The following is a 21,369-nucleotide window of genomic DNA, read 5'->3' as shown; positions in this document are numbered from 1 at the left end:
TCTGTCATGCCAAAGTTTTTGAACATTTATAACTTTCTTCACTATAAGGAACGTGACCTTCAAGAACAGTAAGAAAATGAATCTTAAGCTATTAAACTGATCCTATTTTAAAAAAACAGTATGTTAATTTACCAAGTAATGGCTTTTGTGCTAAATGTAAAATAGGTACTATTTGCACACATTTCTCAAAGTAGTTCTCACAGATTGCATCATTTGACCAAAGGAAAGCAGAGAGTAATTTAACTAAAAGAATATCTTGTCTCCAGCTCAAGAAAGGTATCCTTCATCTAAAAAAACGTATAGCACATTGGCGGACTGCTATCTGGAATATGAGTGAATTGTGCAAAATTCTTGCCTGGAACAGCATGGTCTCCGTATAAATCAAAATGTCATCGAGATAGACGAGGACCCCTCGGTAAAGGTGTTCATGCAACACCTGGTTTATTGACACAAGCATCATCAAGTTCAATGCACTCAAGTTAAAACATCAGAAAAATCTGAAGCTAGTAAGAATAGCTGTAAAATCTGTTACACTGTCAAAGTATTATGCATCTAGACAAAGTTGTAAAATAATCTGTTTCTCAGCAAACTCTGAGTGAGAAAAACTGTATGAAGCAGCTACTAAAAAAAGTGTACTAACACTACTTTGCCTGCTTAGTCTGCTTAATATTGTAGCTTTCCTTGAACAAGGTAAAATTGCCCTGTAAATGTTAGAGTGCTATAAAATTGGTTTTAAATTTGCCACCAAGTTGATCTGCCATGAGGATTGAGCACATGAAGAGAGCATTTAATAAAGGATGGGGATCTGGAAAGCTGAAAGTAAAATGATGTAAATAAATGTTTTAAATAATAACTGTTAAAGAGCTACCTCTTAGAGAGGTCAGAAGAAATGGATCAATTAATCCATTGAATCACTGAGCCTTCCTCAGAGCAAGAATCCAAATTAAAATATAATTGACAGGTGACTTTATAGTATCTGCTTGCATTTCTAATGAAGAATTGGTCACTACCTAAATAATGGATTCCACTGTTCCTATTATTATTATGGTGGATGGGTAGGGGTCATTCTGACTTTTAATCAGAATTTGCTTTTCTGTAACGACTGTCCAATTGTTAGGTAAATTGTAGAAAAACAACTAACTGCAGCCACATACTGCTCACTGGTGGTGGTGTGTGTGTGTGTGGGGGGGCAAATCTTCCTGAATGGATACCATCATTTGCCCAGTCATAGAGGGAAAACTCTCTGCTTACCAGCATTTCAACATAGAAAACCAAATGCTTTAAATTAATCTTAAAAAAGTGATTTGCCGGCACGAGAAGAGGATGCTGAAAAAGTTGAAGCCTCTTATACTGTATCCCTTTGGAAACTAAAACATTATTTTGTTACATTCTTAATGTCTTTAAAAAACGGTCAAACTGCATTAAGGGAATAAATGAACAGAACTTCAGGGAAGTTGTGTACGTTAGATTCTTTCTACAAATCACAACCAAGGCTAAGCAAGTATTCAGTACAAACCTACAGATTTTAAACCCAACCTTTGAACTTTTTGTGTAACTTACAATGTAAAACTCCTTATGCACGTTTGCATAGAAATTCCACCCTCTATCATTTTAGTTCTTAAACTATTTTTATGTCTTTAATTTCAAATTCAGTCTAACCATCATTACTCACTATTTTTTTTCCTTTTAATTGTCTCACTTGGTTCTTGTTTCTGAATTGTTTTTAAATCTTTCATTTCAACATTCATTCGTATGTTTCTTCAGGCTCTTCGAGACTTATTCTCTGATCCTCCAGAAAAATACCGTAATAAAGCCCTAGAGGTCACTTGTCCTCCAATAACAATTTCCCACATATTCTAAAGTTGTAAGCCACGAATTGGGCTGGACGGTTTTAATTTTGCTCCATACATTGTCATTTTTTCTTTTTCTTTCTGCAAATGTCTTAATAACACTTTGGCTATATGTGCAACTATCTTTGCAATATCAAAATATTATTAATTTCTTGTAATTTCTACTTGCAAAATATGTTGTTTTCATTCAAAATCATTCCTAAGTTGTGACAATGACTTTATCACAGTAAATTAATATTCAGTTATATCAGAAATCTTTTCAAATACTGTTTCTACTGAAAATCTAGTAATAGAAGGTCTTTCTACCACATATGTCATGGAATCCAAAACTGACTTAAATAGATAATCATGTATACTTTATATAGCAATACCTTGAAGTTTTCTGCTAAGTTCTAGCTTTTCTTGCTCTAAACGTCTTATTCGTCTTTCATACGCTTCTGTAGCTAAGGAATCCTCTAGTGTTCTTTGAACACTGGCATCAAGGTCCATTACACGTTGCCCAGCTGCAAATCTTAAAGTACTACGATCCGAAAGGACACTGCAAAGATAGTTATCAGATTCAGAACATTTTAACAGATTGATTTTTATGACTTTCATATTAGGATAATTAAAAGTTCATATTGGGATAATTAAAAGTTCATGTTAGGATAATTAAAAGTTTATATATACATTCCAACAGAAAACTGGAAGCAGTTCGGTGTCTTTGTTGTAGTTTTTTGCAAACATATTCATGAAGCCATCATAAATTGCAACTGAGATCCAACATTATTCAAGTAGAAATCCACTTGAACATTCTGATGAAATCCACTCACATTGTCTCTCCTCCCTCTTATTAACTCCCAAATTGACTTCTAATGATCTTCCTAATATCCAGTCAATTTTAACTGACGACACTCATAAGGAGGGAAGAGAATAGTTTTGTCGCCTCTCCCTATTCCAGCAAAGAAATAGCTCTGTCAGTAGAAAAAAATAACTAAAAATCACCCAGTTAGGTATACTCTCGAAATATCTCAGATTATGCAGTGATGCTAAACGGTTTGTGAACCCTTTTGAATTTTCAATATTTCTGCAAAAATATGGCCTATAACATGATCTCTTCTCCACGAGAGTCCTAAAACTAGATAAACAGAACCGAATGTTAAACAAATGAGCCAAACACATTGTACTTGTTCATTGATTTATTGAGCGAAATGATTCAAAGTTTTATAGCAAAAGGATGTGAAACTTTGCTTTCAGCTGATCGATTCTGCACATCAGCCTGGAGGAATTTTAGCCCATTTCTCCTTACAGAAAAGCTTCAACTCAGGGATGTTAATGTGTTTACTCTCATGAACTGCCTACTGCCTACCTATATTTCCTATATTTCTATAGAATTAAGGTCAGGACTCGGTCTTGGCCATTTCATTTCTTTAGCTCTTAAGGCCTTTAGTTTCTTAGACATCACTCCTCTTAAAATTCTTTGAGACCTCCCATAGTATTATAGTTGTACAAAATCTGCTGACAGTGGACTGGAGGAGGAGGAGTCCAAATTCTTTGGAAATAGTTTTATAATTTTTTCCAGCCTGATAAGTGACAACAACTGCTTTTTGGAGATCTGTAGAAATCATGACACAATTCCACATACCTGTGTTGTGAAGTTCAGGCTTTGACAATGAATATCCAGAGTTCAATTCTTTAAACAAAGCAGGACTTCCACACTCACACCTAATAACTAGATTCCCATTGACTAAATTACCTGATTCTAATTTTTCCTTCAAATGAACTGATCATCCTAGATATTCACATAATTTTGCCACACATTCAATAAATCAATTAACAAGTATAAAGATTTTGACTCATTTGGTTAATTGGGCTTTCTTTATATAGTTTTATATGGTAATGGTTTTAGGATTTGTATGGAGAACAGATCACGTTTTAAGTCATATTTATGCAGAAATATTGAAAATTCAAAACGATTCACAAACTTTTAAGCAACTTTGTGTATACTTAGATAACGTAGGTAAGGAAATGATATACTACACAGGTGTCAAACTTGATTGTGTCATGTGATGTATCGTGACATTTTTTGCCTTTGTGGAGCTGGGATGGGCGTGGCCTGCACATGACGCATCCGGCTCACGGGCTGCCAATTTGACATCCCTGATCTACTATATAAAACTTGCCCAACTGTATAAGCCCTCGATTCTATCAGTTGGCAGCCCTTTCACTAAGCAATTGCGTATTCTGCAAAACAACAATTATGTTTGTCTCTATTCATAAAAAAATCCCTTGCAGTTTTGCCCTTTTAATATTTTGCATTCACCTATTATTCTAGATGGTCGGCATGGCGGCTCAGTGGTTAAGACATTGGCTTGTTGGCTGAAAAGCAAGCAGTCCAGGTTTGAGACCTGAGCACCACATGATGGGATGAGCTCCCATCCTTGCTCCAGCTCCTGACCCAGTTCAAAAGCATGCAAATGCAAGTAGATAAATAGGTACCACTTCAGTGGGAAGTGCTCTATGACATCATACTGGCCACATGACTATGGAAATGTCTTCGAACAGCGCTGGCTCAATGGTTTTGAAACGGAGATGAGCACTGCTGCTATAGTTGACAATGATTAATGGAGTAAAATCCGCAGGGACTCCTTTACCTTTTTAAATTATTATAGGTAGAGGAGACAACCAACAAAAACTAGCATAAAAATATATTGGATTAACATTACGGATTCTGTCTGGTGTGTAGTTTTATTATACAATTTGCACTTACTGTATTACTATGTGGATGGAAACAATGCGCCTATGAATTTTGTACTACTATTGGTTCAGAATTTTCATGTAAAATGCACACATTACAGAAACAAACATTAACAAATAATGCAAGGAAAGGTGTATATGAACATTAACTGTAATTTATTTTTAAATTACAAAATAATTGAGCTATTCTATTATGATTTAGTACAGCAGCCCCCAACCTTTTGGGCACCGGGGACTGGTTCTTTGGAGAGAGGTTTTTCCATGGACTGGAAGGGGCATAATTTTGCATGCTGCCTGCATCCCACAGATGGGGCTTTGCTTGTTTGCATGGACCAGTTTTTAGCATGCCACGGACTGGTGCTAGTCTACAGACCGGGGGTTGGGGACCCATGATTTAGTATAAATAAACTGGTCACTCACCAGCTACTTGTGTATGTGAATCCAATAAATGGCAGGTGATGGCCAGAAAATGCAGTATGTGTTGGTGGTGGCATTGTCTCCTGAGATTTAAAGGAACAAGAAGAGTTAACTAATTTAGAGAAGGTTAATCCATTGACATTAATTTCAGGTAAAATTAGCATAATGTGTATTCTGATTCAGAAAAAGTAGCCGTTTGTTCTGGAACATATCAGATTTGAAAAGACCATTGCAGAAAAACTACTGCTGGCTTCCTTCGTCATTTATGATAAGGTAAAACTGTTTCTGGTTCAATGCTTCTCATTTCCAACAATGTTTACATCATCAAAAGTACAGAAGAAGAAGATGAGAAAACAATAAAAACTTGGATAAAAAAAATCTGTCTTTTTTGGAGTTTCTGATTTCCATTTTTGCTTATTTTAGAAATTAATTTCCATATTTTGTGACCCAATGGACATAATTTTGATAGTAGTGTCTGTCAATAATTTTTATTTACTTATTTATTTGTTTTTACGTTTATTTGCTGCATATTTTAAATAATAATTGATCTCGGAGTCCTAGTAGACAATCACTTAAATATGAGCCAGCAGTGTGCTGCAGCTGCCAAAAAAGCCAACACAGTGCTAGGCTGCATTAACAGAGTGATAGAATCAAGATCAAGTGAAGTATTAATACCACTTTACAATGCCTTGGTAAGGCCACACTTGGAATACTGCATCCAGTTTTGGTCACCACGATGTAAAAAAGATGTTGAGACTCTGGAAAGAGTACAGAGAAGAGCAACAAAGAGGCTAAAACATATAAGGAACAGCTGCTGGAATTGGGTATGTCCAGTTTAATGAAGAGAAGGACTAGGGGTGACATGATAGCAGTGTTCCAATATCTCAGGGGCTGCCACAAAGAAGAGGGAGTCAAGCTATTCTCCAAAGCACCCGAAGGCAGGACAAGAAGCAACGGGTGGAAACTAATCAAGGAGAGAAGCAACCTAGAACTAAGGAGAAACTTCCTGACAGTTAGAACAATTAACCAGTGGAACAACCTGCCACCAGAAGCTGTAAATGCTCCAACACTGGAAGTTTTTAAGAAGAGACTGGACAGCCATTTGTCTGAAATGGTATAGGGTTTCCTGCCTGAGCAGGGGGTTGGACTAGATGACCTCCAAGGTCCCTTCCAACTACTATTTATTTTTATTTATTTTATTTTATTAGATTTATATACCACCCTTTCCCAAAGGACTCAGGGCGGTTTACAGGGTATTTAAAAACCAAACCAATACAAAATACAAAAGTTAAAAAACAATTAAAAAAGATTAAATTATCCCTAAAAATAAAAACCCCAGTTAAAAATTCTCAGCCTGGGCCGGAGAGCTCAAAGAGCCAGGTCTTCAGGTCTACATTATGATTATAATGTAGAAATTTTATACATAAATACAAAAATATCAACGTAACATATTAAAAACACTCTATTACTTACAGAATTTTTTAAACAGTCATCATCTACATCAAAATTTGAAGTATCTGTTGGACTGCTGACTTCAGGAATATAAGGTGCTTCACAGTTCTGAATGTTATCCCAGTCAATCCCTGAAAAAAATGGGTGGCTTTTAAAGTCTTCTATTCCGTTCTGCCCAAGTCTATGTTCTCTGCTGCAAATAAGCCTTCGAATTAGGTCCTTGGCATTTTCAGACACATCTGTCATTTGGACAGGAAACTGAAATCTCTCCTTAAAGGGAAAAAAGAATGCTAATTAATAAACTAATGCTAACTACTTTACCAAAAAACATAAACTAACTGCCGAATCCTAAGAAACAAAAAACCATAGGTTCTGTATGCATACATTTATATCTTCCATCAGAAATCTATCAAGTACAAATGTATTGCCACAAAATGTGAGTTACCACTTTCTCCAAGGAAGTTTCTACAATAATAAATTTATTCAGAAGTATAAGCACAAATTGGTAAGAAATTTTCAACACTTGTATGTTAAAATGTAGAGTTTTTAGAATTTTGTTATGCAGCTAGGAATTCATAAATATGTGTTTTGAGGAAGAATACACAGAATATTTTATATCAGAGATATAGTATCTGTCTTGAACAAAATACACATACTAGGATATGCACCATAAATAAATAAGGATATATATTTCATATATTAAATGAAATTTGCAGGAAGATGTGTAAAAATTTAAGGTATTTTATTTGTTTTGGATAAGGACAAACTTGCAAACTAACTAACCAGGTGGTGACAAACTAAGAATTGGGAATATGAGAAACTGAGAAAAATCAAAATTGACAGATTCAGTCTGGTTGCAACAGTGACTGAACTTCATTTAACAAGAAGACATCCTTGTTTCTAGTTGGTGGTCATATTTATCTTTTGGTTGGCAGATAAAGGATGAAATAGGGCAAATTAAATTAACTCAGTACAATTAATGTGAATACTGCCTGTGAATGTTATCATTTATGCTTTTTGTCACATGAAATGAAACATTTCTATATGGTTGCAGTTTTGGAGGCTGCACCCAAAAACAGAATTCAGAAGGCGAAATTCAACCTTACAACAATATTTATTTGCATTAATGATCTTTTCCTTATTTTGTCATTCTTCTGGGCACATGGAAACTTGTATAGGAGCTGGAGGAGGCTCTATTCCCTCTACCTGATCAGTTTTCAGAAGCAGTTTCACCAGAAGAACAGTTTAATTAGATTTCACCCAAAAGTCCATTCATTAACAAACAACAATATCAATAAAAATGTTAGGGCACTTAAAGTCAAGTTAATAAATAAGTAAATCAAATAGGCAAAACTTTTAATATGTTAATTCATTTTAAATAAATTAATTTACAACAGTTTTCATAATCTGGTGTGACTTTTGCTATTTTCTATCGTGAGCTGCCATGAGAAATGCATTTTGAAAGGAAATATATTAAATACAGGCAGAAAGAAATATAAATGAATTACTAAGCAAAACAATTTTAGATTCCTTGGATACTGTCATTCATTTCTACATACAAGGATAGCTCACTCACTTTGTGGTTCATTATCTTTCCATACGTCTCCACCAGAGATTCAGCATAAAAAGGTGTTTCTCCATACAGCATTTCATACATGCAAACACCAAGGGACCACCAATCACATTCAGGACCATATTTTCCTTTCCCATCTTCCATGGCTTGCAGAATTTCTGGAGAGATATAATCTGGTGTTCCAACTGCCACTGAAGACTGAACCTGTGGGGAATATTATTTCACAATTAAACTTTGCCCATAATACTATTTCTGTTTCTATATATATAGGAACAGATCCACTTATATTTAAAGCAGTGATAGATGTGAGTAAATAGAATTAAAGAAGAATGTTTTCCACCATGACAGATTAAAAATCCTATTAGCAATGTGGCATTTATTAGCTATAGCTGTTATCTTGTTTCTGAACTTGCAGTGAAGAAAAATTCTACATTAATATACAATCTTGTATTTCTTCTAGGTTGTACCAATACTAAAAGTTTATATTAACAAACACATTGCACATTTTCACTTTTTTTTCAAATTAAAAATATTTTGCCAGGACTTCGAGTGATATAAACAAAAAGAAATACGAATAATAGCAAGTAATATAGAACCAGATATTTAATCTAATTATGAGTTATGGATAGGAAATACTAGAACACACAAAATAGCTGTGAACAGGCAGAAGTGGGCTCTGGATTTTATCACAGATTTGGCAGAAACTAATTAGCTGTATATTACAATGCAAACAGGATTTGTTATTTTTTCACATGTTTCTGATATTTTTTGTTTTTTAAAAATGAAAGATCTAGATCCAATATTCAAGGCCAGTGATCAGGAGAGAATGTACAGATAACATTCAAACAGTGAGACAACACAAATTACAGAGAAGACCATTACATGAGATAGAATCCAAGAAAAATTACAAGTTTGAGTCAGTAAGATGGCGTAAGTAGGACTAGAAACTTTTTATATTTTAAAATGCTGAAATATTCAAAAGGCTTGCTATGAAGTATCTGAATAAACATGTTTGATCATTATTACCAAATAATTTTTTTAACAACAAAATCAAGTTCTATTAATTCACAGCAAAATACATAAAGTGAAACTGACTGCAAGTATTTTTCAAAATCTAACTTTGTTGTTTAAGAACACAAAACTATAAGGAGTTCATTTTGCTCTGCAACCCATGCCATATTAAAATATTGAAAAGGCATGTAAGAAACTGAATGAAAGTTCTCCAGGATGATATGAGAAGTGTACAATTTGTATTCTCTGATACAATTCTAAATGGCTGTTTTATACATGTACCCTAAAAACAAAACAACAGTTTTAAAGTACACATTTTTGTAAAACTGGTCAGTCATATTGCTACATTACGAGGTACTTTTTTTAAAAAAAAATCAAATGAAGATGAAGCAAATGTTTACACTCCCATTTCCACATTTATTTCAGCGAGAGCAATGCAGTCAAAATATCATGGTTACAACAGTGGCTATAGAACAGGAGAATACAAATTAAAAGAGCTGGAGCAGAACCAGTATTTGATCAACTTCCAAGCTTATTTTATTCTGTTATACTTGGCATATTGACATTAATGTCAACATTAATGTTGCACCAATTCTCATGTGATTAATTTCCAACTATAATGGACCCCTAACAACTTGAATAACATGTCAGGCAATTGATACTAAAAAGGATACTTTGTCTTCCCTTCTGTGAATCTCAATTCCTCATTTCCAGACTTATAACTGTTATAACCTCCATATCCTCTTTCATTATCAAGTATTGTATCTGTTTTGTTAGTTCTATAATAAAAACATCTAAATTTTGCACTCAGAATGTAAATTCTGTGGTGAAATAGATTATTAAGACAAAACAAATAAAGATATCACTCAAAATTTACAGTAGATATTATGATGTAGAACTATATAAATACTATCAAAAATGGAAGTCAATGGATATTGGGAATTATGAAATATGTATGGACAATGATGGTAAAGTAAGATATATAAAAGGAGTGCAAAGTGAATGAATCTTTTAATATACACACAGCCAGAAGAATTAAAATGGGTTTCTATTATAGGTCCAACACAATTGCTCAAAAAGGATAATTTTACAGCCAACAACCTTTCTTTATGATCAAATATAATCCCAAAATTGAATTAACAAGTTTCAGATATTAAAGATGACTGAACTACATTTTAACCAGATTTATTTTAAAAAAATCTAATTTACCGTTCCATCTTCCATCAGCTTCAGACAAGAACCAAAATCCGCTAACCGAATATGTCCATTCATATCCATCAGGATATTATCTGGTTTGATATCCCTGTGAAAAAATTCATTTGGGTCATTCCATGTTAAGTGTCATTTTATCAGCTTAAGTCTAATAAAATATTTTGCATTTCAAACACTTTGCATATTGATTTAGGGACAACTGAAATTAAAATGCATATTGCAAAGTAGTCATGGTTTGATGAAACCTTATTCACACGTATTTCTATCAATTAATGTGCATCAATTACAATCTGTATACATTTACATATTAATGATATGATATTGGTAGTAGTGATCTGTAGTATTTGTACTTTTAGGTAAGACATATTAAGTGCTGCATCAAAAATAATATTACAAGATACATTCCCTATGTGGGTGAGGAGATCATGAATATCTTCTAAGACTTTACATGCCACATGTGATTTCATAAACTACTTTCTAAAAATAACTTAATATTCCATTGTAAATTTTTAAAAATATTTATTGAAGTATGGCACAAAAATAGATAAAAATAAAACTACCAAAACCATTTTAAATATAATGCTTTAAAATTCAGATATCCTGAATATAATGGATAAGTGTAGGTGCATTCAAGTATAATTGTTATACATTGTTTTCTTCTTCCCTTGTAAATGTTATTCCTTCGAAGATGTTGTTGATTACTTAATGTGCCTTCTCTAGTTCCTTTTTATTATTATTATTATTGATGATGATGATAAGGTGTTGCCTACATACTGGATTCATAATTTTGGTTGTAAATATAGGAGTGTTGTAACTTCTAGATGTTGCTTCACAGTATCTTTCCTGGATATCTTCATCAGCAGAGGAAGCAACAGCAAACTAGAAATTCAAATCTATCAGAAAGCAACCTATATTAACCAAATGCTCCACTACAAAATTATCACCCAACCTCCCACAAGAGGAGCTATATAGGAATTTTATTCAGACGAACACATATTTCAGCAACAACACCAGAAAGAGGAAACATTCGTACATCTTCCAACAAAATGGATACCCACACAACTTTATTAGAAAGAATCTGACCATTTGATCCACTATAGAAGCGTTTCCCAACCTTAGGAACTTGAAGATGCGTGGACTTCAACTCCCAGAATTCCCCAGCCAGAATTCTGGGAGTTGAAGTCCACGCATCTTCAAGTTCCTAAGGTTGGGAAACGCTGCACTATAGTACAACCAGTATAACCTATGAAAAGGATAACTCTTCCATAATCAAAAACATCTCAGAAACGACCAACAAAATACTAAAACTACATAGCATCACTGTAGCACACAAACCAACTAAAGCCTTCCAAAATATCTTAGCCAAAAAACCCAGAAGCCCAAGGGGTGGGGTTGGGGAAACAAATGTCGTGTACAACTTAAAGTGCAATATTTGCAACAGCCTATATAGGACAGGCAGGCAGAAGACTAGAAGAGAATATCCATAATCACCAACTAGCTTTCAGAAGACATGACAAAAACTCAATCTTACATGGACAAATTCAAGCGCAGTTTCAACTGGAAAATTATTTGCATCATAAACCAAGCAAAATCCAAACATGGTAGATTATTCTTGGAAACCTGGCATTCAGACAAATCAGACACCAACTGGCAATTTAGTTAAAAGAGGCAATAAAAAACCTAGGAAGCACACAAGGAGTAGGACACATCTCCTGGAGCAGTCAATATTCAGATAACCAGATATTAGCACTAGCAATCAGACAGAAAACAATGTTTTAATTAAGGAACTATCAGTGAGAAAACTACAACCAAAACTATATTCCCCAAACCCCACACTCACTTGTACTAGTAATTTTACGTATTTGGATAATGAAATGTCTGCAAGTAAATAATCAAACTCAGACAGTTTATCTCTGAGCTACAATTATTCTCTTCTATTGAAAATGACTGGTGCAGTCACAAAGCTTGCCTAAGAGGGATTAGAGCTCAAGTATTCCTTGAGCTAGTCTAGTACCATAAACCACTACATCAAACTGGCTCTCAGTCAGTCAGTCAGTCAGTCAATGCTTTTCATTAAAATACAGAATGAAGTACAATATTTCTATATAAATGAACACACAAGGTCAATAATGGCAAAATGAAAAAAGATTAAGTAGTCCTTAAGTAAGATCATAAAATGTGCTAAGCCAGATATGTTTTATCCATTGTTTGTTTTATAAAGTACATCTGAGTGACTTCATACTATATATTAAGCATAAAGCATATTTTATAAAATACAATGGCTGGGTTCATAAAATCAACTAAACTAAACATTATGATTTAGAACAATTTTGGAAGCCAGTTAATATCATCAATGTTAAAATGTTAAGGAAATCAGAATGATAACAAGAGATGAAAATCATCTTTGTGTAGCACTGTACAGATGTAAAATTCAACATTTAAAATCCATCTATAACTAAACAGCAAGTTAAGCCTACTGTTTAAAAGTGAACACATAGTTCCCTTTGTTAAATTGATGATTTTCTAATGACAAGTCTTAAACCCATTATTGTAGGACTTTAGAAAGGTCTTAAAAACCAATTTGATTAGTTGCTTATGATTTGGAGTTTTATTGATTATGATTTTAGAACTAGATGCATGCTGTTTTTTTAGTTTTGCTCCATTTTTATTACCTTAAATTTAGTAGTATTTTTATTGTTATCTTGAATTTTGAGCCTTAATAGGTGGCCTAAAATGTGTGGTCACAAAATGAAGGCTGAAATTTAGAAAGCTAACTATCTGGCAATTCATTTTATATGATGTACAACATGAACTTGATTTATATTAAAGGCCAACAGAAACTACCCTGGAAGCTGGCAGAACACTATAGCTGCGGTTCAGTTAATAATTCTGCAAATGTTTCCTTTTCCATAAGTGGGCAGTTGCCAATTTGTTTCTTTAGAAAATAGCACGGCTGGCAATATGTTTTTTCATCTCTTTCTACTAGCACAGCTTTATTAAATAAAATAAAATGGAAATAAGTCATACATCTCAGAAAAAAGGGGAAATGTAGTTTTAAAGAGGGAAAAAACACCCTTGCCTTATTGGCATGATTTGTATTAACTGAAATCCAAGTGATAAAAACTGTCATTTGGGATATAAAGTGATCTATAAAACAGGAAAATACAGTGCATTGGCAAAGTTGCAAAAAAAATAGGAAAGCATGAGAAGTCTTATGAAAAGAATATCAACAAAATAAGAAGCATGCCTGCAAAGACCTAATCTAACTAGCTGCTATTCTAATAGTAGCAAACTTAACTATCTGAATATGGAAAATATTGCCCTGGCATGTGGCAGTTAAATGACTACTTAAAAGAGAAACCTCCTGTGGTACCTTCAATATACAGACAAATTGAAAGGCAGTCTTCTCCCTTTGTATTAACTCTCTTTTCAATTTCATTCTCTTCCACACAAAATACTAATTAGTTCTTCATATTCATGAATTACCTTGTTTATATTGGTTTTGCAGTAGCTTTTTCCCAGGTTTTAAAAATCCTGGCTCTAAAATCACTAAAAACACTTTTTCACATCACTCTGCTGAAGAAATGACTAAAAATATCTGTCATTCAGATTTTTTTTCCTTTCTCTCATTTTTTAAATATATTTTATTAATTTTTTACAATAACAATCTTTAATGCTTAGTGAACAATGTGTTGTCTGGGTTCATATATTTAAAAATAATCAATAATAATTAATTTCTATAACTGATCAATATGCTAGATAATATATTTCCTTGATTATATGTTTAGTCATATAATATTCCATTTAGTCATATAATATTCCATCTGGTAAATTGAGTCACATCTCTTAAATCTAATTCTAATCTTTTTTTGCCAGGTTGCTTTCCAAATCAGTAGGTTTAGCAAATAAATAAATAAATAAATAAATAAATAAATAAATAATAATAATAATAATAATAATAATAATAATAATAATAATAATAATAATAATAAAGTTGGAAGGGACCTTGGAGGTCATCTAGTCCAACCCCCTGCTCAGGCAGGAAACCTTATACCATTTCAGGCAAATAGCTTGCCAGGTTGTATTTTTGTAGATATTGTTGGGGATAAAAAAGACAAATTAAGTAAAATATTCATTTTTTGTCTCCCATGCTTTAATGATTCTCCTGACAGCTCTTTAATCCATTTTATTAAATCTTCTTTTTTGTCCTCAAGTTTGTTTTGAAGTCCTGGAAGGTAAAACATCTTTTTTATTTCCTTTGTTGTAGCAAAATTTTGCAGATTTTCTTTTGTTTGTATTAAGTTGTAGTTCTCTTCATTTGTGGCTTCCATATTTAAGTCATTTTCCTCTGATTTGTATTCTATTGTCTCATTTATTGGTTCATTATCATCATTTTTTGAGCATTGTTTAATTGTGAGTTTAGGCTAGAGATATGTTCATTTATGTTATCTAAGTTGTTTTTAATCTCATTGTGATTTAAGACAATTGTCATCTGAATTTGTCACAGCATTGCATATATTTTCTCCTGGAATGTACTTTGTCTTGAATCATTGTTCCTCCAGATCTCTGATGTTCCACGCTGGGGTCTTCAGCAGGAAGTGTTAGGTGTGGTTTTCTGTCACTTTTAGATAAATGTACAATATCCATTTTGTCTCCCTCCTCTAAGTAGTTATTCACCGGTACCATAGTCTCTTTCATTAACTTTATCAAAACAGCCCATCTTAAAATCCAAAGAACCAAATCTTGTGTAGTTCTTATCTTTATATAGTTTTTGTAATCCAATGTTTCCAATTATCAAAGCACCACTGAAACCAGTATTTTGTAACAGTTCTTCTTTTCAGGGGTCTTATGATTATCAGCCAGCCAAGATTTCAGTCCAAAGTGTTTAACCACCTGACAGCTTTCCAGTAACTTCCCCTTTAGAAGATTAACCAAAGGCCAAGATTTTTCTTTCTCTGCAAACAGTCTTTAGCTTAAAAATGCAGCTCAGTTTATTTATAAACCCAGAATGTCAACAGTTTCTAAACATATAATTTCACTCTGTAGAAGATAGCCCAATGCTTTGTTCCCAGCTGTTTTTTGCTATTTCTGGGCATCTTGCCAAATTCTGAGTCAATCTTGCTATAGTTTTCTCTAATCCTCCAGTGGGTGTCAGTAGCTATTCTTTTTCCAGCTTTTAAAGCAGGGGTGTCAAACTCAGTTTCATTGAGGGCCGCATCAGCATTGCGGTTGCCCTCAGGGGGCAGGGTGTGTATGGCCAGGGTGGGCGTGGCCTACTAGGTGGGCATGGCCAGCACTACATCTTTCACATCAAGGGTGCCTATGGGGGCCTGGGCAGGAGTGGGACAGATCTGAGGGTCTGGTGGAAGGAGGGTCTCTGGGCCAGGGCCAAGGCAGTAGGGGCCGTTCCCTCACTGTTTCCAGGATGGCTTCGCGGGCCACATGAAACCACTTCGCGGGCCGGATCTGGCCCCTGGGCCTTGTGTTTGACATGTCTGTTTTAAAGCAAAGAGTTCTTGTTATTTTATAATTTCATCAATACTTTTTTCAGGTATGGAATTTTAAGTTTTTTTTAGTTTTCAAATTTATCCAGACTATAGTATTTTTAACCTCATTTCAATAAATTTTGTTCCCCTCCTGTCTATGGGAGGGTGGGGGTGTAGTCCCCTCCCTTCTCACTTTGGGAGAATTTTTGCTTCTTGGGAATCTTTTCCAGGAAATCAGATACAAAATAGGACAGAGATGATTGAATTCCTCACCCAGTTTCAAGCGTGCTGTTCACCGTTGTTCTGGTTAGTGCCTTTGGACTTCGGCTGCAAGTAGCTTGGGCTGGCCACTGAGGTGTGGCCATCCTTTCTCCTGTTGGGTTAGAGGGCTTCCCCTGGATCGAGCGGGATGACCGCTGTCGTTCTGCGATCATCAGGGCACCCCTCTTTCTTTGTCACCTCTCCAGGGCAACTTTAGATCCATTTAGGGTCCCCTGGCAGGGCGAAACTAGCCGTGTGGTGCAGAGCTCTGCAATCCCTGGCTGTGCGCTACGCACAAAACCGGAAGTTCTTTCTCTCAATTAAAAGGAATTGTGGAGTTCCTCTCTTTGACTTCTCTAAATGCAGAATTCACAATACTGGATGCAGTTATATTATTCCTGGCAAATAGCAGCCTGGCTGCATTTAAATATCTCCAGTCAAAGAGAGTGGCCAATATCTCTCAATAACTAACAGTAAAGGAACAGGCAGTTAAGCAATATGCACAAACTAGCGCTTGGTAGAGCAGCTATGAAGGCCTTGGAAAAGATATTCAGATGCTACAATGTGCCTATATCTATAAAGGTCAGAACCCTATGGAAGTGAAAGTTAGATTTTGAAGCAGCAGCATATGAAGAGTACTGATACTGTTGAAATTCTGTGTCAAAGACTCCTGAGAATACTCCTTGACAGCTAAGAAAACAAGCAAATGGATCATTGAACAACTCAAGAATTCTGAGGCACAAATGATCCAGCTCATACTTCAGACACACTATGTGAAGACCAAGTTCTCTGGAGCTGGGAAAGTGAAAGGGGAAAAGAAGACAACCAACAGTAAAGGAGTCAATTACTGTGGTTATGGATGCACCACTGGAAAGAACTGAAGGACCAGGTGAGGGACAGATCATCATACAAAAAAAATCTATCTATGTGGCTGCTAAGAGTCGACACCAATATGATGGCACATACTACAGTATTTCACTGTTCTTCTTGTGGAGTTTCTTCTGAAGTTTTTCAGAGAAGTTACTGAAATATGAATGAAAATCTTGCATACATGGTTGTAGCTATAAATGACTGGCAACCTGACTTGGCTAAGGCTCATACTGTTAAAAATATTCAGCAAAATTGTTCATCAATTTCTGTCAAAAGAATTGTACATTAGTAGATAATACTATCCTCATTAAGCTAATGTTTAAAGATTTAGTTCTTTATAAATACCACTTTAATTAAAACAGCAGACACTAATTCACAATGGGAAATATAATCTATTGATAACATTTACCTGTGGACATAATGTAGCTGATGTACAGAATCAATTGCTACCACCATTTCAGCTAAATAAAAGCGAGCCATTTCTTCAGGTAACCGGTCCTCAAATTTACTGAGCAAGGTAAGCAGATCTCCACCAACATAATAATCCATAACAAGGTACTAGGAATATAGAAAATAATTTTGATAGAAATACAGATATGCATTAAATATAACAAATTGGTTAAGACCAAGAGCTGCCTTCTCAGAATGAGAAGGGTAAATCTTCTGGAAACAGGTTCTTTGTATATCCTTCATCATAATACATCTCTTTCAAAAAATTTGCCCCAATATTTTTCTTTTCTAGAGAAAGACTATATTAGAAGTACAATAATACTAGAGCAAAACACTACAGAAGAGCTTTGCTATCAACAAAAAATATTCCATGGCTTATTCTTCCCTTAGATCTATCTCTCGTCTGCTACAAAATACAAAAATAAAGTAGATAATAGATAATCTTTCTTTATTGTCATTTTTTACTGTGGCCACGTTACACATCAAAAATGAAATTTAGTTGCCTGCTCTCAAAGTGAAATAAATACATGACACACACCTAAAACATACTACATACAACATATGTATAGACCCACACCCTTACAAGTACATAACAATAAAATATTAAATACTGTCCATCTTGAATATATAATGGAAGGAGGAAGCCTGAGAGTTTACAAAATTAATGCTGTATGGAATGAAACTGTGGTTGAATCTGGATGTTCTGCTATGGATACCACGAAGCCTCCGCCCAGAAGGTAACAAGGAAAACTGGTTGTGAAGACGATGAGTAGTGTCCCAGATAATCTTACGGACCCTGTTCAAACAACGCTTCTGTGCTGGAGTGAGATATGAAGTGTCATGCTACTCTTCAAAGTTATAAAAAGGCAACTTATAAGTATGGCTAATTTACACATAGCTAATTAATAAAAAACTCCACTTCCATATCAGTTCTTGGGATCATATGTTACTAAGATCTGATGTGTTTTGACTGTAGCATTTTTTAAAAAAAGGAGTAAGATGGGCAGATATTTGAAACTGTAATGACATTCATAAGTAATATTGAACATAACCTTTTTAAAAAATAATTGGGTCACATTACTGTAGCGCTTCACAGGTGGCTAACTTCTTGTGCCATGAGCAGCTGGGTAATTGCAGCTTTTAAATCCTGCTAGAAGTAATGTCATGTGCTTCGATAACTCATTTTTCCATTATGAAATTATATGCAGATAATACAGAAGATACACTTTTGTGTCTATGCATTGGAACAATTAACAACTGCTTCTATGGTGGCTACTTAACTATTTTAGTTATCAGTAAACAGTATGTTACAAGTAAACAGGTACAATTGAAATTAGACATTATGTTCAAAAGTTACTTTTAAATAATACTCACTAAATAATTTTCATCCTGGAAGGCATAGTGCAATGTTGTAATCCACTGATTATCCCCATTCACCAAAACATCCCTCTCTTCTCGAAAACAAGCTGTCTAAAGTATAGATAAATATAATTATTATAAACAAAATGCAGAGTCATTTAGAGTTCTTTGCATTTAAACAATAATAACTGAAGATATAGGAAATAAGATTATCATATAAAAATAATTTTTCATTACAACTATGATAATCCAAAGCAAAGAGGGTATAAAATGTGACTAACATAAAAATTGTTTTAAAATCACAATCAGGACTAGCAATTAAGAATCTCACCAGAACTAAGAAAATGTAAAAAATATAAAAGAAAATCAAAGAATATAACAGTTTTTTTTCCTAATTAAAAATTACATCAATTAGGCAGAAGTACTTTTTTTTGATGTATCAAACATCTTTAATCATTTAATATGATTTTCTGTCTTGATTTAAACCACTACAAGGAGCAAAGGTCAGTAAGTAAGTGATGGTCGTTTTCCCAAACAGATTTGGCAACATCAAAAAAGAATTTCGGAATACAAAAGCATTTAATTTCTTGTCAAAAAGCTGACTTTGTCAATCATCTATTGGACACTATGCAGATGATTCTAATCCAAAAGTATGAACCAAACAGATAAAAATGGATACCTACGTCTGGTGCATGTAAACCTTTCTGGCAAGTTGTTCTAAAACACAAGTAATTTATTGGAAATTTGATCTGCATGTTGTCCTGTGATCAAACATGTTTGAGTGTTTATAAGACGAACAGAAGAATAATAAACCTGTTTTACAAGATGATTAATATAGACCATTCAACAGAAATAAATTAGGAAAATGAAAACTATGACTGTAACATACTGTAAAATTTCCTACTCTTTTAAGATATATTACATTCAGAAATAATCTGGGTTTTTCCTTTAAGTTTGTCAGATACTAATTAAAAGAGAAAAAAATGTTAAAAACTTAATAGCCACTTGACCATTCCTTGAGTCTTACCTCCGCTCTTTTCAGCATTTCCCATTTATTTAATATTTTCATGGCAAATACTTTATCTGCATTTCTTAATTTCACAACAGCAACCTGCAAAAATTAAATTATTTTTTTAAAAATGTGGACATAAAATATTATTTTCTCAGAATGCCATTGCAGATGCATTTATAGTTCCACAATTTATTTTAATTATAAACAAATACAGCTAGTCCTCACTTAATGGTTAGTTGCTTAGTGACCATTTGAAGTTATGATGGACATCCCCAGAGCTACTTACAACCCATTTTTGACGTTCTTATGGCCTCACCTCAATCACATGATCACATTTTGGGTATTTGGCAACCATCTTGCATTTATGACTGTATGCAACATCCTGCGGTCAAATGACCATGATTTTTGGTTACTTTTGCCAGGTTCCAGTGTTTACTTCTGATTTCTGGCAAAAAAAAGCTCATTGGGGAAAATGGACCAGTTTAACAACCTCTGTGTTAACTTAACGACCACAGTGTTCACTTAATGACTGCTGCAAAAAGGGTCATAATCTTGCATGCAATTACGTGATGACCCACTTAATGTCTGCCATGACTTACGAGTGTAATTCCAGAGTGTAATTACAGTCATGCGTTAAGCACTACCTGTATACCACCATGGTGCAATACTCGTGTTTTACCAAAATAGACAGAATATATTACAATTGTTAACATTTTTCCAATATAGTGGAGCTTAAAAGTTTGTGAACCCTCCTGACCTTTCAATATTTCTGCACAAATATGACTGAAAAATTCATCTGTTCCCCACAAAAATCCTAAAATTAAATAAAGAGAACCCAATTAAGCAAATGCCTCCATTATCGGCATGCTATAAGTGTCCCTCAGTATTGTTAACCAGCCGCAAATGCCCAGTCCTCCATGCCAAGGCCCTCCAACCAGCCAGCAAACTCTACAAAGGGGGGAAAAATCCATTGGGGGAGAAATGCCAGCAACAACGAGAACACAGTACATAGAGTGGTCACAGAAACAATAAGCGCAGTTGGCGCCAGGCCCACAGGCATGGCAAACATGGTTAGCACAGCCAGGGTAACAAGCATGGCCCATCATCTGGTCCATTACTCCAGCCTCCAGCCTAAGCAGATTCAAATCTAGGCCCAAGCCAAACCAAATCTGACCTTAATCTAGGTAACTGCCAATTGAAACTTTCTGTACAGCTATACAACTTAAAGAGGACAATCCGTCTGTGGCCCCTGCTGTCTCCATTATACATAAACCTTTTGAAAAGGCCCTTAATTCCTTTGCCCATCTGGATTTCTGTACACAAAATTATACATGTGGAAGGAAAAGACACATGGTGACACTGGTATGTAGGGGGATTTTCAGTGAAAGCATTGCCACAGGCATAGCTGTCCTTTCAATAATTGCCTTTCAATAATTGCCTTTCAATAAATATAATGTAAAGTCTTAAAATGAATGATGGGATAAAAAAAGACATGGGGAACTTTTATTCTAAATACAATATTGATAATTTTTCTTGTTTTAATAACACTCAATTAAGACTTATACTTCCTACATTCTTAAAAATTATTTATACTAAAATACATTCCGAAGATAACAAACCTAGATATTTCAAAGAAGTATTTACTATATTAGCTTCTAGTCCAAGCTTGAGCTCAAATAA

General features: G+C 34.4%; 1 protein-coding gene across 4 annotated transcripts in view; it reads right to left on the bottom strand.

Annotated features, from left to right (window-relative positions):
- The window catches only part of CDC42BPA (CDC42 binding protein kinase alpha), a 153,062-nt gene that overhangs the window by 86,280 nt on the left and 45,413 nt on the right, over nucleotides 1–21,369 (bottom strand). For all 4 annotated transcript variants that reach the window (XM_083376317.1, XM_083376314.1, XM_083376316.1 and 1 more), the window contains exons 3-10: nucleotides 19,705–19,788; nucleotides 18,693–18,788; nucleotides 17,278–17,426; nucleotides 10,249–10,342; nucleotides 8,032–8,232; nucleotides 6,477–6,725; nucleotides 5,007–5,086; nucleotides 2,222–2,388 (exon numbers count right to left, since the gene is read on the bottom strand). In XM_083376317.1, the coding sequence (XP_083232443.1) occupies nucleotides 2,222–2,388; nucleotides 5,007–5,086; nucleotides 6,477–6,725; nucleotides 8,032–8,232; nucleotides 10,249–10,342; nucleotides 17,278–17,426; nucleotides 18,693–18,788; nucleotides 19,705–19,788 (1,120 nt within the window). The remainder of the gene's footprint in view (nucleotides 1–2,221; nucleotides 2,389–5,006; nucleotides 5,087–6,476; nucleotides 6,726–8,031; nucleotides 8,233–10,248; nucleotides 10,343–17,277; nucleotides 17,427–18,692; nucleotides 18,789–19,704; nucleotides 19,789–21,369) is intronic.

The sequence above is a fragment of the Vipera ursinii genome (genome assembly GCF_947247035.1).
Source record: "Vipera ursinii genome assembly, chromosome: 1".
Classification (NCBI taxonomy): domain Eukaryota; kingdom Metazoa; phylum Chordata; class Lepidosauria; order Squamata; family Viperidae; genus Vipera; species Vipera ursinii.
This window is presented reverse-complemented; position numbering and strand designations above follow the sequence as displayed.